This window comes from Silurus meridionalis, chromosome 2 (assembly GCF_014805685.1).
Source record: "Silurus meridionalis isolate SWU-2019-XX chromosome 2, ASM1480568v1, whole genome shotgun sequence".
Taxonomy (NCBI): Eukaryota; Metazoa; Chordata; class Actinopteri; order Siluriformes; family Siluridae; genus Silurus; species Silurus meridionalis.
The window spans coordinates 26,731,219-26,748,631 of NC_060885.1; the positions used below are offsets into that span (position 1 = coordinate 26,731,219).

Consider the following 17,413-nt stretch of genomic DNA (forward strand, 5'->3'; position numbering starts at 1 on the left):
ATTTCCAGGTTTTAGGGGGTCGTGTGGTGGCTTTGATGGTAAAAAAAATAAAAAAATGTAAATATATTTAAATTTAAAAAAACATATTAAATGGAGAAAACTTGCACATTTAATTTGTCAGCACTTCCTGCCAGTCCTCTACCCATGTGTTTGCAGTATTTTACTTTAACACACACAATGACTTTCTGGCACTCATCAGTCAAGGAAAACAGGTTTATGCGGAATGTGTGCTGTACACATCCCTGTGAATGAGCCATTACCGTAGAAACCATAACATATCAGTTACTATCAACCTGCACTACTGTCACATAGAGAATTAATGACTACTTTCTGACCAATCACAATGCAGAATTCAGCAGCAGTGTTGTATACATTTTCATACAAACAGACAGACAAATGCATGCCTCAGCATGTGTTTAATATTTGATCATTTTGAAGAAAGACCTGTTTATAATCCAGTGTGTAGGTCAGTGGTGATTATAAGGTGCTTACCATACTGTTCTTTCAACAAAAGCGATTTCAGGCTACGTAACAATGCCTGTTATAAATGGTAACATCAAACATGCTATACTGCTTCCTGTAAATATATTTGATATACTTATCAACTCAAATCATCACAAGGACAATAAAGCAAAAGATAAGCAGTTAAACGAGACTGGACCAGAGATGAAGCTAGCGTTCAGACGAACATCGGATCACTCTTTTCTAAACAATAAGTTAGACAAAAATGTTTTTAATAATACAGCAGTAATTCAGGAAATGATAGAGGTCCTATTTCAGTGATTTCCCCAAATACAGGATAGTAGTGCACAAAGAAATATCATATATTAAAAATCAAACATAATTAAAGGAGGTCCAGTCAATAGACCTGTTTAAATTTGTTCTGGGCAGAAAGTTAAATCTGTACATTGGAAATTATATACATCAGAAATTTTCTTAATGTCTTAAAGACCAACACCTTCTGCAAAAAAAACAAAAGAAAAAAAAAACCCAAAAACAAACCTAAAAGCTTTTCTGCTGTATTACAAATACAGAAATCCAACGTGTTTGTTCCTTTCTCGATGTCCTTTTCTTTTCTTATCAGTTTTACTTCCTCTATTAATTCTATCCATACCTATATTTCTTCCTCTTCATCATTCTACACTTTCCTCCTTCCCCCACTTCATCGTTGTTTTCTGCACTTTACCATTCAATAAGCTTTCTCTCAGAGAGCCTTGTCACTTCAGTTTCCTGGTAAACAAATACACACACACACACACACACACACACACACACACACACACACACACACACACACACACAGACACAGACACATGCAGGAAAGTGCGCAAGGAATTTCAGATCCCAGTCGTTGAATCGTCCGTCACCTGCCAGAGAACACAGATTATAAACCTGAGTAAAAAATTAATTTTCTATTTGTTTTAAATGTGATTTATGGATGAAAACAAAAGCCACCAGACCATACCTTTTTTCCCCCTCTAGCTGTGCTCACTGACCAGCAGTTTGCACATGCTCAGTGTCCACGTGACTCTCTGAAGAATTATGGGTAATGTTTTCACTCTTAGTACTGGGTTTCCTGGCAACCGGAGGAGGGACTTTAGCTTTTGCATTCCGGAGATCAGCAGCAGGTCTGGATGTTTGAGACAGAGAATTCAACTCGTGCACCAGGGTCTTTCTCAGATCTAATTTGGACTCTGGAGATGAAGGAGGTTTTTCTATCATCACCTTCTTTGGGTTTTTAGAGAAGATGAAGTTTGCTGTGGACGTGGGCGAGATGGGCCCTGCAGACAGAGGAGGGGAATGCAGCAGACTCAAGCGCTTTGATTGGTTGTCTGGGGACGACATGGCAGCAGTTTTCCGCCTAATAACCTCCTGGAGGCACATGGAAGAAGGAACGCTAGGTGGAGCTAATTTTTGAGCAGGATTTAACTTAGGAGAATTGGGTATTAAAGTTTGGGGCTTTGGATTTTTAACATCTTGCTCTGGTTGAACCTTGTCTTTTGTTTCACAGGAGTTATTTAGATTTTCTTTCATGTCATTGTCAGTCGGTTTATTTTTTGGTTCAGCAGGGGTTACAATAGTTGATGATTCAGGTGGTGCATTTTGGATGTCCTGCACTTCGATCTTTGTTTCAGGATCTGCAGACACAGGTTCACTGATGGTTGCACTGCTCACTTCTTGAGGTTTTTGGTCCCTAATGCTGACTAGGCTGATGGGTTCCGGTATTACGTCTGGTGGAACCTGGTTATCAGTTCCAGACAAGAGTACCTTTGTTTCAGCTTTGGGTTGGAGGTCTGATGACAAACTAGTGCCCTCATTCTCCTGTACAGTGTTAGCGGGTAGTGTGTTATCCTTTTGATCTGGAGCTGATTGTGAAGGAACCTCTGGTGTAATGAAAATTAAAGACCTTCTAATTGGCTTTTGGGGTGCCTCTTGATTGGTCTGATGCTTTTGCTTTGGAAGTCCACTATGAGTTTCTGTCTGGTTCACATGGGACCTTATTGACCTGAGACGAACATTCTGTAACAAGGATGGTGTAATCATTGGAGTAGGACTCTCCTCTGTGGTTGTAATGGTGTGGGAGGTTGGTGGAGATGGCTGTTTTTCCTGTTTGTCAGTTGTGATGGCTTTAACTTCTCTCTTAAGATCTGTGGGTAAGGGTGGTGGTGGAAGAACATAAAAGGGTTTGGTTGTGATCTGACCTTGTTTTAAGGATACGTCCGGAGGGGTTTGCTTTGGAGAAGTTGGGAATCCCTTAGGAGAAGAAGAGATCAGTGGTGGAGCAGTAGGGATTACTGGTGGAGGAGGTATAGGGATTACTGGTGGTGGAGGAGGGACTACTACTGGTGGAGGAGGAGTTTTTGATGTTGGAGGTGATGGGACTGTCACTACAGGAGGTTGCATTGCTCGTGGAGAAGGTGGGATCATTGGTGGAGCAGGGGCGAATGCTGGAGGAGGTGGGATTTTCTGAGCCAGAGAAGATGCAGCTTCCTCTAATGCTAAAGGCTTTGCATCCTGTGATACTGGGGGCACATTTAATAAAAATCTTAGAGAAGGTGGCATGGGAAGGTCTGTTTCATCCTGCCCACCTGGTAGATGTGGGTGGGGGACCATTGTTGGAGGTGGGGGTGGTGGGAACAAAGGGTGTGGAGGTGGAAATATGACCTCATCAATAGGTTCTTGAAACTGGGCAGAATCTTCTTTTAAAGGAATAACTGGGTCTGTTGGGGGCAGAGGAGGTATATGTTCAGGAGGTGGGGAAGGAGATGGGGAGTGACATACATGGGTAAGTCCGGGTAAAGTCAGAAACGTCCCATGAGGTGGTTGAACCTCAACAGATATTTTTGTAGGAGTAGTCATATATTCTTGAGGTGCTGCTATATTGTCCTTCATTACATTTCTTGCTTGATTTGTGGCAGGTATTTTCCCTTGAACCAACTGGACTGGAACTGTAACCTTCAGACCTCTCTTTTGGGCCCAACGCTCAAAGTTCACTGGTCCACGTCCGCACAGTAGTTCAAAGGTTTGCTGATTGTGCGCCCATGTCTCAGGCGGAGGTGGAGGTGGAGCTAGAATTTTGGGAGGATCTGGGACATCAAGGAGCACCATAAGAGTCTTCACAGCTGGTGAAGCAACCATACCATTAGCAGTTAGACTATTAATAGAAGGTAGAAAATGCTTGAGATTATTCCTTTGTCTCTCTCCTTTAGGGTATGAATAGGGTATGTTGCCTGCATGGATCTGGCCATTCTTTAACTGTAGTTCTGCTAACACTGCTCTTTGGCTTGTCAAGTTCTCTTTAACTGAGGTGTTGCCATTCTGACTTTTATAGGTGCTGTAGGGCGATTCGACTTTCGGAGACGCATTTTCCATAGATTTTTTCTCAGCAATTGTCCTTGCATGTATACGTGAATGCAGCGAGTATGAACGACTTGGCGGAGGCGGTGGTTTCTTGCTCTTTTTCATCACTGATAGGCTGCGATTAATAGGATCTGTGGATCCTGGCTTGCAAGCTTGCTCTTTTTGGATGTTACCATTAAACTGCACAGGCTTAAAAGAGATTTTTTGGGCACCAGGATAATTTCTGGCCACAAAAGGTCCATCTGTGTCCTCTGCCTCACTTGTCCTGCTGGCCACTCGAGGAGTGCTGCTGCTAGAAATAGTGGAGGAATCAGAGACCAGTGTATCTGATGATGATGAGTGGCTCCAGCCAGAACACTCAGAGAGAGTAGCAGTCCGATAGGTGGAAGCCCGAGAAGAGACCCTTGAGGACATCAGTGATGGAGCCCGTGAGGACATCCTTGAGGATGCCCGGGATGAGGCTCTTGATGGAGCTGGACTGGCCGATACCAGGCTGCTCTTACTCACCATGCGAACGCTGCTGCGACTTCTGTTGCGGCTTAGTTCAACCACGTCCACAGATGGAGGAAGTATCGCATTTGGGATGATCTTGGACATGTATGTGGCCTCAGGGGAGACATACATGACCTGGTTAGAGACTAAGTTGCCAGACGTGGTCATCCATGGAACAGCTAGTGAATTCGGCCTCTGTGGATCAAACGAATGGATCTGCCAAAGGAGAGTGAGATCATCATGCTGCTCGTCCTGTAGAGGGAGCTGTGGTTTATTGTCCATCTGAAGACTGGTCATGCTCTGCTGGTGCATTATTACTCCATCTGGGACTGAGGCAACGGATATGCTATCCAGAGTGGGAATGACTGTAGAAATGCTTACGCCTCCGTTGGATAGCTGAGCATCAGTGAACTGGGATGCTGTCCAAGCAGCTCGGTCAAGCCCTTGATTTGGGAAATGAGCCACAATATATATTAGTAAGGCAAAAAAAAAAAATATTACTTTGTAAATTTAAACTATTTTTATTTGTAAAGTTTTTTGCTTAAATAAAAAACATACCCAGTTCTTTCTGTACATGTCTTGGTATTCCTTTGAACATACCCATCTTTTTTCCCCTTGATTTACTCTTGCCATGTTTCTTGTCCTCTTTCAGTGGCCTGAAGGTGGAGCCTGCATACAAGGTTACACAAGAAGATAAACACTACTGAACCAATGGTTAAATTACACCATTATAAAGGATTAAGATTATTCTAGGTCAAATTTAGCTTAGCTTTGTTTGACTTTCCCATACATACCCTCCTTGGCATTATAAACTAGAATGAAATGAAGTCAATCTTGTACACAAGGTTGTACCTTGCCGTGTGAGTCCAGAACGTGAAGACTGGTAGGAAGTAATGGAACGTGTGGAGATCGTATCAGCAGCTGTACTCTCAGACTCTGACATTCTCAGTTCGCTGAAGCTCATATCGTCGTCCGTGCGAGCAGTCACTGTTGACTGCATGGAAAAGAATGTTGTCCACGTAAGGAAAACTCTTAAAACTAACGAATGGTGATGTTTTTATACACACATTTCATCTGATATACTGCCAGTAAGATACGTACAATGATGCTCTGGTCATCCTGAAAGTCCACACCAATCCTGTTTTCTGGAGAATGGAAAAAAATATTATCTAAAATTAAAAGGCAGATTGTAGTGCAGTATAGTCAATATAATAAATACACTTCAGCAGTTCCATGTTGCCTACAGCACTTCATGAGGACATACCATCTTGTTGCAGGAGTTTCCGACCCTCCTCAGCCTCTGTGTGCAAATCCTGTACGTATTTTGGTTGATTTCCCTCAATAAACACATTCTTTTGGAAGTGCTGTAAAGGACATGATGTCTCACCTACCACTTTATGGTATACAGAGAAAGAGACAGACAGGAAGAGGGAGAAAGGAGAGTATTAAAAACTTTTTCTCTATGGTAAAAAATATTCTTAATCACAAACAAATTAATAAGTATTTATGAACGTTTAATAACTGATTTATCTCATCTAGATCATTAGCATTAATGTAGTACTCAGTATTATATGCATCACAGAAAATCAACGGTTTCCACTACACATATCATTAAAAACAATCACCTGTTAACCATTAAGTCCATTACCAAATAAATATAACATTTGTATTATTTGAAATAAACGTATATCTTACAGGTGGAAAAAGTCTTGTTAAGTTATTTCTGCTTGTAGAATAAATAGAGTTTAACCACCACTAAAGGGCGCAACTGAATCGCAGCTCGTTGAAAAATCCTGTTGCACAACGTTTCAGACACAGCCGATAGTTTAAAGGGGATTGAAAGTGATTCATCATCTCCTGCCTGACCAATATAAAGCACAAGCACTGTTTCACAATGTGGTGTAAGAGAAGGAGCAACATTTAAACACTTCAGACACCGACACTGTCAGCATACTTCAGTTACTCATTTTATACATGTTTCTTAATAAACAGGAAGTGACTCAGCACCTAGAAGCAGCTATAAGAGCAGTTTGGTCAAGTTAAAAGTGAAATCTTACATAGATTTACACTTTTCCAACTAAATATCAGCGTTCTCTTTACAGATTAATAACAATCACTCAGAATCTTAGGAAACATGACCCAAAAATATTGATCTGGTTTTTCCTTAATTTTTGCTTGGGGCTGTTCCTCATCCAGGAAAAACCATCACAGAGCCCCACACGCATTCAAGAGAAAACCGGCATGAACACCCACAATATGTCTTATTCTCTCTCTCTCTCTCTCTCTCTCTGTCTCTGTCTCTCTCTGTCTCTCCCTATATCTCCCTATATCTCTCACTGTCTGTCTGTCTCTCTTTCTCTCCCTATATCTCTCTCGGTCTCTCTTTCGCTTCCTATATCTCTCTGTCTGTCTGTCTGTCTCTCTTTCGCTCCCTATATCTCTCTCTGTCTGTCTGTCTGTCTCTCCCTATATCTCTCTCTGTCTGTCTGTCTGTCTCTTTCTCTCCCTATATCTCTGTCTGTCTGTATCTAGCTGACTGTCTTTTCTCAGTCTGTCTGTATCTAGCTGACTGTCTCTCTCTCTCTCTCTCTCTCTCTCTCTCTCTCTCTCTCTTTCGCTCCCTATATCTCTCTCTGTCTGTCTGTCTCTCCCTATATCTCTCTCTGTCTGTCTGTCTCTCTTTCTCTCCCTATATCTCTCTGTCTGTCTGTCTCTCTGTGTCTGTCTGTCTGTATCTAGCTGACTGTCTTTTTCTCAGTCTGTCTGTATCTAGCTGACTGTCTCTCTCTCTCTCTCTCTCTCTCTCTCTCTCTGTCTGTCTCTGTCTGACTGTTTCCCCTCTGTCCGTCTCTGTCTGTCTGTCTGTTTGCTTTCCTCTCTCTGTTTCTCTCTCTCTCTGTCATTCTGTATTTCTTTCTCCCTTTCAGTGTGTCTCTCTTTTCCTGTTTCACAGAACATCACAATGCTCTCTCTGCCTTGTGTCTCTGCTGTTCTTTATTTTCTGTCTCCATGTCTCTCTCTCTCTCTCTCTCTCTCGCTCACTATGTGTGTCTCTATCCTCTCTCTCGCTCTCTCTATCCTCATGTATCTCTCCCTCTGTACATGTCTCCCTCTTAGTCTCACTTTTCTCACTCCCTGTTCGGGTGAGCATGAACACACATGTTGCACAAACTCCATTTTGTCCTGACTCGCCCTCTCTCCACTCAGGCTCCAGGTGTTTGCTGAGCCAGAGATAAAGAAGAACGCAGAGGAAATGAATAGCAGGGAAATAACATGTATAAAAGTAAAACAGGATTCAGGCTTGATTCTGAGCTGTACCAGGCCTCTGGAGATGTTCATTCATCACTCTTAACCATGTGTTAATGAGTGCATGCAGCTGAAACAGATTGACCACTCTCAGAGATCAGACACTGGATTAGACCCACAGTGAATGATGTCATGGTGAATGATGTCATGATTTGAGGTCTGACAGTTCACAGGAATGCATATCTATGTGTGTGTATGTGTGTGTGTGTGTGAGAGAGATCTTAAGAGATTGTTATGTCTGCTAGGTCATGGATGGACACACACACACACACACACACACACACACACACACACACACACACACACACACAGCCCCTATAAGGAACAGCTTCTGAGGAACATTTGCAGGAAAAAGAAAACAATCTGAACCTGCACAGACTTGCAGACACCTGGAGCAGGAAATAGTCCAGTGTCAGTGATCAAGTGTGAAACAACACAGAGCTTCACTGCAGTACAGATACACTGTAAAAAGACAGTGATTCTAAATAGATACCTCCCCACCACACACACTGACTCACTAAATTTTGTGTGTGTGTGTGTGTGTGTGTGTGTGTGTGTGTGTGTGTGTGTGTGTGTGTGTGTGTGTGTAATTGGAGATAAATACAGATAGAGAGAAACAGAGGCACAATGTAACACAGAGATACAGTGAGACAGAGTGAGCCGGGACACAGAGATACAGTTATAGGGAGACACACACAAAACACACACACACACACAAAAGCCTTGATCCATTTTTATACTGAATATAGTTTCTCAGTGATGAGTTGTTAATATTTACTTTAAAACTTTATTAATGATTATTTATTGATTTTTGTGCACTATTATGTAATTCACAGCGGCTTGGCGGACGCTCCATGGAATTTCCCCTTACCTAAACAAAGAACGAATTAAAAGTGAAATGTACAGCTCAGCCATGCTCACCATGACCCGAAGGCTCTGGTCACGCTGCTAAAGAATCCACTTAGCAATGCGAGTGTTCTTATGTACCTGATTCTCTATTCTTGATGGTGATGTTAGCCGAGAGCTAAAGTGTGTGTTGTGGTTTTGGAGTCAGAGTGTGTACTGTGGATCATGGAACTGGTTTTCCGACTTCACACTTAGTCTGTGTGGGAATGTGTGTGTGGGAATGTGTGTGTGTGTGTGAAACTTTGGAATAACACACACCCACACACATTGAAACATAGTCTGCATGTAAACTCACACACACACACACACACACACACACACACACACACACACACACACACACACGCAGACCGGATCTTCCCTTACAGGCTTTTTCTTTTGCATATTATAGCTTCCTTGGGCAGTGTTTAGGGAAAACAAATGAGTTTGAACTGGAGCGAGACACGCAACACCACGCTCACACCATCACACCGTCAACATGTTTATATTCCACCTGAGATCGCCTTTTGTTCACACTGCAGCGCTTATTTCCTAAAGGAAGGGATTTCTGTTTTACAGGATGGAGATTAATAAAGTCAAAAGTCAAACACAGGATGCTGGACATGTGTGTGTGTGTGTGTGTGTGTGTGTGTGTGTGTGTGTGTGCTCTGGCTGATCATTGACATGCTGTGACTCTCAGGCCTGAACATCAAACACACACAGCTGAGCACTCAGTGATTAAAAAACCAATTCGTCAATAAGTGATGGCGTCACTCTTAGATTAACGTCAGCACTCTCTCCTGCACACACACAGTAAAGAACTGGTTGTTGCTCACAGACCTTGTTCACTACATACACTAGAAGTGCACACTAATAATCACACTCATTAATAACAAGCAGGGTGTTAAAATCTAACCAGAAACAATGACTGACTGCTTATCTGTTACTTTGCACAAAGTTTTGGCACCCCTCTACCTGCACCCCAATAAGTGTATTGTAACCAGCTCTAAGCAGATAGGATTAGGAGCTGTACTGTAGGTGTGGCTTATAAATTATATAACTCTGTGTACAGACATCTCTCACACACGTTTGCTTCATCGCAGAACTTCTGAAAAGTACTGTGTTTGATTTCCGTGGCTGTGTTTGAGCAGAACATGTTGCGCCCTTATTTACATTACACACATTGCAACATAGCTCGAGGCTCTCACAGTGCTCTGCTGTGAACAACGGAACAAACAAAAAATAACCAGGGTTCTAGGAGGTGCCTGGTTCTAGAACAGTAGATATACAGTGTAAAGTCTGTGCTGCATGTATGAGTCTGGAGATAAACCTGAAACACTACAGAACCAACTGTGTTCCTGTACATTATGTCACTGCCTGTGCAGATCTCGGAGATAATTAGAACCCTAGATCACTTGGGTAGATCCGGTGCTGATCTGTGTGATATAACTGCATGGAACTGCATTGAGCCTGTCTGAGTTTCCTGTTTACACACACTTCTACTCTATTTTCTATTTTCACTTCTACAGATCATTTCCCAGCACCAAGCATCATCAATCCAGAATGAACAGGATTCTAGAGCACCGTTACACCTAACCACTTGAGCCTTCTGAAATGCAATAACAAATTCTAGAACCCGACTTCTAGTCCTTAAAAAACTAAATAATCGTTCTGGAGGGCTCTGGACTGCAACAAGAGAAGTGCAAAAGGACAACAGCTCAGTTGTGGAACACAAACTAGAATGCTTTAATGCTACACTGTGGCCCTTTAGAACCACAAAAACTAACCCCAAAACACAACAGCCTGTTACTCTAGAACATGACAGATCAGTGTTCTAGAGTGCATCTTTGACAAATCAGCGCAAAATTCTCTCGAAACAATCAGCCGCGGGTTCTAGATCACGACGGCTCAGTTACCCTGATCCCTAAACCACAAGCCTTATACGAACAGAGTAGAGCAGACAGACAGACAAACAGACACACACACACACACACACACACACACACACACACACACACACACACACACAGGTTCTGTGCTGGACTAAGAGCAGAGGTAGAACCCAGAAGAACTTGGCATGTGTGTGTTATGTTCTGAGCTTCTCGCATTTGCAATCACAATCAAGCTCAAGTTCTTGGTGGGTTTTTAAATATTATACAGTCTGTACACTAATGCACAAACATCAAAGCCCTTCTGCAGCACACACACACACACACACACACACACACACACACACACACACACGCATATACCTCCAGTAATCTAAGCTTAGTGCTTTATTGGTATGAATCATTATAGTCCTGATTAGAGACGGTGCATTTTGTTCTTGAAGCTATGTATGCAACTGTATGTTTGTGTATGTGTGTGTGCAGGGTTGGGTGTGGCTGTGTACGTGTGTGTGTGCGTGTGTGTGTGTGTGTGTGTGTGTGTGTGTGGTAGTGCAGACAGATTTTGTGCCTCCTGCATGAAGCTATTTAAGACAGATTTTAAGGCGTTGTTCTTCTAAAAGCTACCAGAGTTACAGCAATGAGGTGATAAGGCACACACACACACACACACACACACACACACACACACACACACACACACACAGAGTTCAAGGAGAAATTCCTTATAACCTCTCAAGGTTTACATTCCCATTCAGGAGAGTCACGTCTCGGCAAAGCCGCAGGAACACGTTAACACCCTTTTGCTCACACACTGCCTTACAAATGTGTGTGTGTGTGTGTGTGTGTGTGTGTGTGTGTGTGTGTGTGTGTTGGGCTTAGTGATAGTGGGGTTTTACTGACCTTGCTGATTTAAAATAACAGAATCGAAAAGTGACAATTTGTTTGAATACGAATGGAAATACCTATCAGACGCGACAAACTCGGTGCACAAGTCTAGCTTGTGGCAGGTTTTGTGTGTGTGTGTGTGTGTGTGTGTGTGTGTGTGTGTGTGTGTGTGTGAGAGAGAGAGAGAGAGCGAAAGAGAGAATCCTGGAGGGGTCGAAGGTCACAGTGATGAGTCACACTGTTCAAGTGACACCCACAGAAAGCAAACATGCCGCAGGGCATTGTGGGAAATCACAAACCAGAACGTTCTGTTGTCTGGGTGTTTAAACAAACAGAAACCAGCATTCCCGCTCGTGCTGTGGAAAGTGCACGCGCACGTGTGTGTGTTATATCTGAATGCAGTCGCTGTGTGTCTGTGAGACTGTGCCGTGGTGACAAACACTTAAATGCGGTTCATGTGTTCTCTATGTTATGGCTCCTGTGTGCCGGGTTTTCCTGCGCTGCAGATCTCTCATCGGCACTTCACACATCCTGAAGGTACCTGCTCAGGGTTCCAGAACAAAATGACACTTCACACTCAACCATCCCAACTTCTTAGATGCAAAGAGGGTGTTCCAAAAACCCCAAGGCCAGAGCTGCATACACACCACAACAGGCCAACGTTCCAGAACATTCCAGGTTAGCTTTCTGCAGTGCAGCAGAACGGAGCAGTTCAACAGCCTGAAACATCACAGCAGAACTGCGATAACAGTTCAGGATCTTACAAGGACAAGAGAATGAGCTTTCCAGAAAACACCACATTTCAGAAAACACCACAGTCCAAAAAGTTCTCACAATCAACAGTGGAGAAGTTCAGAACATTTTTATTCTCCTGCACACCGGTTTTCTCTCAATAAGTTAATATAAAAGCTCTTTATGGTAAGGCCATAAATAACAAATGTGAAAAGAAAGGAGCTTTTAATAGTAAATATATTTAGTATGCATGAATAAATCCAACAACCCTGTGACAGATTGAAGTTTCACTTTCCATGATCTGTGATCTATGATCACTTTCACAGGAGCAGATTGGTGAAATTTTTTCTGAATCTTTATCCACATTAGGGCTGCTGCTATCAATAATTTTAGTAATAGAATGTTCTAACAATTTTTCCATCGATAAATCATTAATCGGATAAGAAGTACTTTTTCTTTATTAAAGAGCAATAATAAATTGAAGAGATTTTTTTAATGAACTTTAAGAAAAATTTACATTTTTATTTCTGAAATTACATACAAGAATATTGGTGAAAACTAAACCCAAATAGTTAATTTAATTGCCATATTCTTGTAATTGTAATACAAATACAATTCGTTCAAAACAGAGTTTCTCCACACTGGCGGTGTAGAATAGGTTATAGGAAACTATTTGTTTAATGAAACTCAATTATTCTCACTGGTGTATTTATTTATTACATCTTGCACAGTATCGCGATGTGGTTTTCTTGCCTTTGGAAAAGCTGCTTGAAATTTCCACGTACTAAATCTGTCTCTGCGGAGGGACTTTTGGAATGTACTGTATACAAATAAAAATATAAAATTCTATTTCAAATGACTTCATCCGCACTTACTGCATGGACCAGGTGTCACTCAGCACCTTTGACTTTACACATTCCACAATGTAGAAAGACCCTAAACCACTTTATAACCTCACAGCACCCACACCAGCAACACCTGTTCTTCAATACCATCCAGCTAACAGAGATGATGTGATCACCACAACACAGGAGCTCCTCCTCCACATTCAAGAATAAGCTCAACCTCTACTTTAAACACCTAACACGGGTAAACTTCACCTCCCCTTTAAACATCGAACACAGGTAAACTCCACCTCCCCTTTAAACATCGAACACAGGTAAACTCCACCTCCCCTTTAAACATCGAACATGGGTAAACTCCACCTCACCTTTAAACTTCGAACACAGGTAAACTCCACCCTCCCTTCAAACATCGAACACAGTTTAACTCCACCTCCCCTTTAAACATCGAGCACAGGGAAAAACTCCACCTCCCCTTTAAACATCTAACACAGGTCAACTCCACCTCCCTTTAAACATCTAACACGGGTTAACTCCACCTCCCCTTTAAACATCTAACTCAGGTAAACTCCACCTCCCCTTTAAACATCTAACACAGGTAAACTCTATCTCCCCTTAAAATTGAACACGGGTAAACTCCACCTCCGCTTTAAACATCGAACACGGGTAAACTTCACCTCCCCTTTAAACATCGAACACAGGTAAACTCCACCTCCCCTTTAAACATCTAACACAGGTAAACGCCACCTCCCCTTTAAACATCGAACACGGGTAAACTCCACCTCCCCTTTAAACATCTAACACTGGTAAACTCCACTTCCCCTCCACACATCTAACACAGTTTAACTCCACCTCCCCTTTAAACATCTAACAAGGTAAACTCCACCCTCCCTTTAAACATCTAACACAGTTTAACTCCACCTCCCTTTAAACATCTAACACAGTTTAACTCCACCTCCCTTTAAACATCGAGCATAGGAAAAACTCCACCTCCCCTTTAAACATCTAACACAGGTAAACTCCACCTCCCTTTAAACATCTAACACAGGTAAACTCCACCTCCCTTTAAACATCTAACAGGTAAACTCACCTCCCTTTAAACATCTAACACGGTAAACTCCACATCCCTCTACACATCTAACACAGGTAAACTCCACCTCCTTTAAACATCTAACACAGGTAAACTCCACCTCCCTTTAAACATCTAACACAGGTAAACTCCACCTCCCTTTAAACATCTAACACAGATAAACTCCACCTCCCTTTAAACATCGAACACGGGTAAACTCCACCTCCCTTTAAACATCTAACACTGGTAAACTCCACTTCCCTCCACACATCTAACACAGTTTAACTCCACCTCCCTTTAAACATCTAACAAGGTAAACTCCACCCTCCCTTTAAACATCTAACACAGTTTAACTCCACCTCCCCTTTAAACATCTAACACAGTTTAACTCCACCTCCCCTTTAAACATCGAGCATAGGGAAAAACTCCACCTCCCTTTAAACATCTAACACAGGTAAACTCCACCTCCCTTTAAACATCTAACACAGGTAAACTCCACCTCCCTTTAAACATCTAACATGGGTAAACTCACCTCCCTTTAAACATCTAACACAGTTTAACTCCACCTCCCTTTAAACATCTAACACAGTTTAACTCCACCTCCCTTTAAACATCGAGCATAGGAAAACTCCACCTCCCTTTAAACATCTAACACAGGTAAACTCCACCTCCTTTAAACATCTAACACAGGTAAACTCCACCTCCCTTTAAACATCTAACACGGTAAACTTCACCTCCCTTTAAACATCTAACAGGTAAACTCCACATCCCTCTACACATCTAACACAGGTAAACTCCACCTCCTTTAAACATCTAACACAGGTAAACTCCACCTCCCTTTTAAACATCTAACACAGGTAAACTCCACCTCCCTTTAAACATCTAACACAGATAAACTCCACCTCCCTTTAAACATCGAACACGGTAAACCCACCTCCCTTTAAACATCTAACACTGGTAAACTCCACTTCCCTCCACACATCTAACACAGTTTAACTCCACCTCCCTTTAAACATCTAACAAGGTAAACTCCACCTCCCTTTAAACATCTAACACAGTTTAACTCCACCTCCCTTTAAACATCTAACACAGTTTAACTCCACCTCCCTTTAAACATCGAGCATAGGAAAAACTCCACCTCCCTTTAAACATCTAACACAGGTAAACTCCACCTCCCTTTAAACATCTAACACAGGTAAACTCCACCTCCCTTTAAACATCTAACACGGGTAAACTTCACCTCCCCTTTAAACATCTAACACGGGTAAACTCCACATCCCCTCTACACATCTAACACAGGTAAACTCCACCTCCCTTTTAAACATCTAACACAGGTTAACTCCACCTCCCTTTTAAACATCTAACACAGGTAAACTCCACCTCCCCTTTAAACATCTAACACAGATAAACTCCACCTCCCCTTTAAACATCTAACACAGGTAAACTCCAGTTAAAAGCTAATTAAAATACTTGACCATTTGTACACAAAACTTCTCATGGTAAAAGCATAAACGTGTACCTGTTTCATGTGTGCAACTAGTCTTGTAATTAATTAAAAGCATCTGGGCAGGTGTTACCTCTGTTGGGTGTAGGTGAGGTATGTACTATTGGGTGGAGTGAGAGGTATTTGAACAGGCATGTTTGTGTGCTATTTTTGTTTGTGTGTATTATCCAGCTTTCAGGGGTTTATCTGTAAAGATACAGTCTACAGTCTGATCGGCTACAGTGAGTACAGAGGGAGGGGGTCTCGGAGATGTAGTTTGGTGTGTGTTTATTAAGTACAGGTGTTGGTGTTGGTGTTAAGGTGCAGTAAGTATAGGTGTGGGGGGTCTCGTCATGTGGTAGGATGTGTAGGTAAGTACAGGTGTTGGTGTGCAGTGAGTACAGGTGTAGGGGGTCTTAATAATGTGGTTTCATGTGTGTTTCTGCTGTTAGGTACAGGTGTTGGTACAGGTGTTGGTACAGGTGTTGGTACAGGTGTTGGTACAGGTGTTGGGTACAGGTGTTGGGTACAGGTGTAGGTACAGGTGTAGGTACAGGTGTAGGTACAGGTGTAGGTACAGGTGTCGGGTACAGGTGTTTACCTGTGTTGGTTGAAGGCAGTGAGATTGGTACAGGTAATCCAGGTGTGAGCAGGTCGATGTTGTCTTTGTTCAGACGATGAGTTTTTCTGCGCCGGCTCTTAAACCAGCTGAACGCGCGGCCAATGGTGTTCCGTCTACGGGATCTTTTGCCCCGCCTACTCTGTCGTTCCTGGTTAAAAACCTCCATCACGTCCCGGGGAACCAGATCGCCCACTGACTCACGCCCACTCGACATCACGCCACCTAGTGGAGGAAAATGTTTACAATTAAACTATGCATCCACCGATCAGTAATAAGAAACACCACAGTGAATTTTGGATTGTGATTGGTCATAAGGTGTTCCATAGCAACAGCTGGTTCACAGGAGCGAGTGGTGTTTACTGGCTAGTCGAGCATTCAGTGGCCACAACAAAAGCTTTCACAGTTAGCATAAGAGACGTGCGTCCTGCAGTCGTGTCCCAAACCGCAAAAACCAAACTGCGTGTATGTAAAGTCTGTAGCAGCAACGCGGTTACGGGTGGAGGATCTACTGTACCTTTTTATCATAGAGTGTGATTTAGGACATGCAGCTGCAGGGAACCTCTCCCTTCATTCCTGAGCACACAGTCACACACTCCACCCTTTACTCCACACACACACACACACACACACACACACACACACACACACTTAATAAACAGACATTAGCATGCCCTAACACATTTTCATGCATTAGAGATATATTCTTAAACACAGAGAGAGAGAGAGAGAGAGAGAGAGAGAGAGAGAGAGAGAGAGAAAGAGATAGAGTGAGAGAGAAAGAGAGATAGAGAGAGAGAATTGTTTGGGAAAAGGGTGTGGAAAGGTACCCAGCTAGAGCAGGAGGATTAAAAACCAGTCACACACACACACACACACACACACACACACACACACACACACACACACACAGTGACTATGGTCTACCACAAAAGACCGTGAACTTGAGAATGCAGTACAGGTTATGATCACACTCACACACACATTTACCCACACACACAGTACATTATGTACTATCAGTCAGCGATATCACTTCAGTGTGAAAGCTCCTGCATTTCCTGGAGGTGTGTGTGTGTGTGTGTGTGTGTGTGTGTGTGTGTGTGTGTGTGTAAATGTGTGTGTGTGGGGGGTATGGGGGTGTACAGGTTATGACTCTCATTCACACACACACACAAATACTAAATTATAGAAGCCAACAAAAAACATCAAACAATGTTGTATTGTTGAGTTACGCCTTTGGTTTCTGGAAACCTGCAGCACAATATATACAAGCTAGAATAACTAGCATGCTAGGCTAGCGTGTTAACACAGCTGAACACAATCAAATGTGGAGAACAAGAAATGGAGTGA

General features: G+C 42.5%; 1 protein-coding gene across 2 annotated transcripts in view; it reads right to left on the reverse strand.

Annotated features, from left to right (window-relative positions):
- Positions 1 to 397: 397 nt before the first annotated feature.
- Positions 398 to 17,413, reverse strand: part of si:dkey-157l19.2 (uncharacterized protein KIAA1522 homolog) — a 25,305-nt gene continuing 8,289 nt past the window's right edge. Inside the window, exons 1-8 of one of the 2 annotated variants that reach the window (XM_046872306.1) lie at positions 16,581 to 16,680; positions 16,046 to 16,288; positions 5,618 to 5,746; positions 5,455 to 5,498; positions 5,206 to 5,347; positions 4,912 to 5,022; positions 1,466 to 4,796; positions 398 to 1,367 (exon numbers count right to left, since the gene is read on the reverse strand). In XM_046872306.1, coding sequence (XP_046728262.1) covers positions 1,489 to 4,796; positions 4,912 to 5,022; positions 5,206 to 5,347; positions 5,455 to 5,498; positions 5,618 to 5,746; positions 16,046 to 16,280 — 3,969 coding nt within the window. In that variant the 5' untranslated portion in view covers positions 16,281 to 16,288; positions 16,581 to 16,680 and the 3' untranslated portion in view covers positions 398 to 1,367; positions 1,466 to 1,488. Of the gene's footprint in view, positions 1,368 to 1,465; positions 4,797 to 4,911; positions 5,023 to 5,205; positions 5,348 to 5,454; positions 5,499 to 5,617; positions 5,747 to 16,045; positions 16,289 to 16,580; positions 16,681 to 17,413 lie in introns of those variants that run through there. The other variant, XM_046872299.1, reaches the window with a different exon arrangement.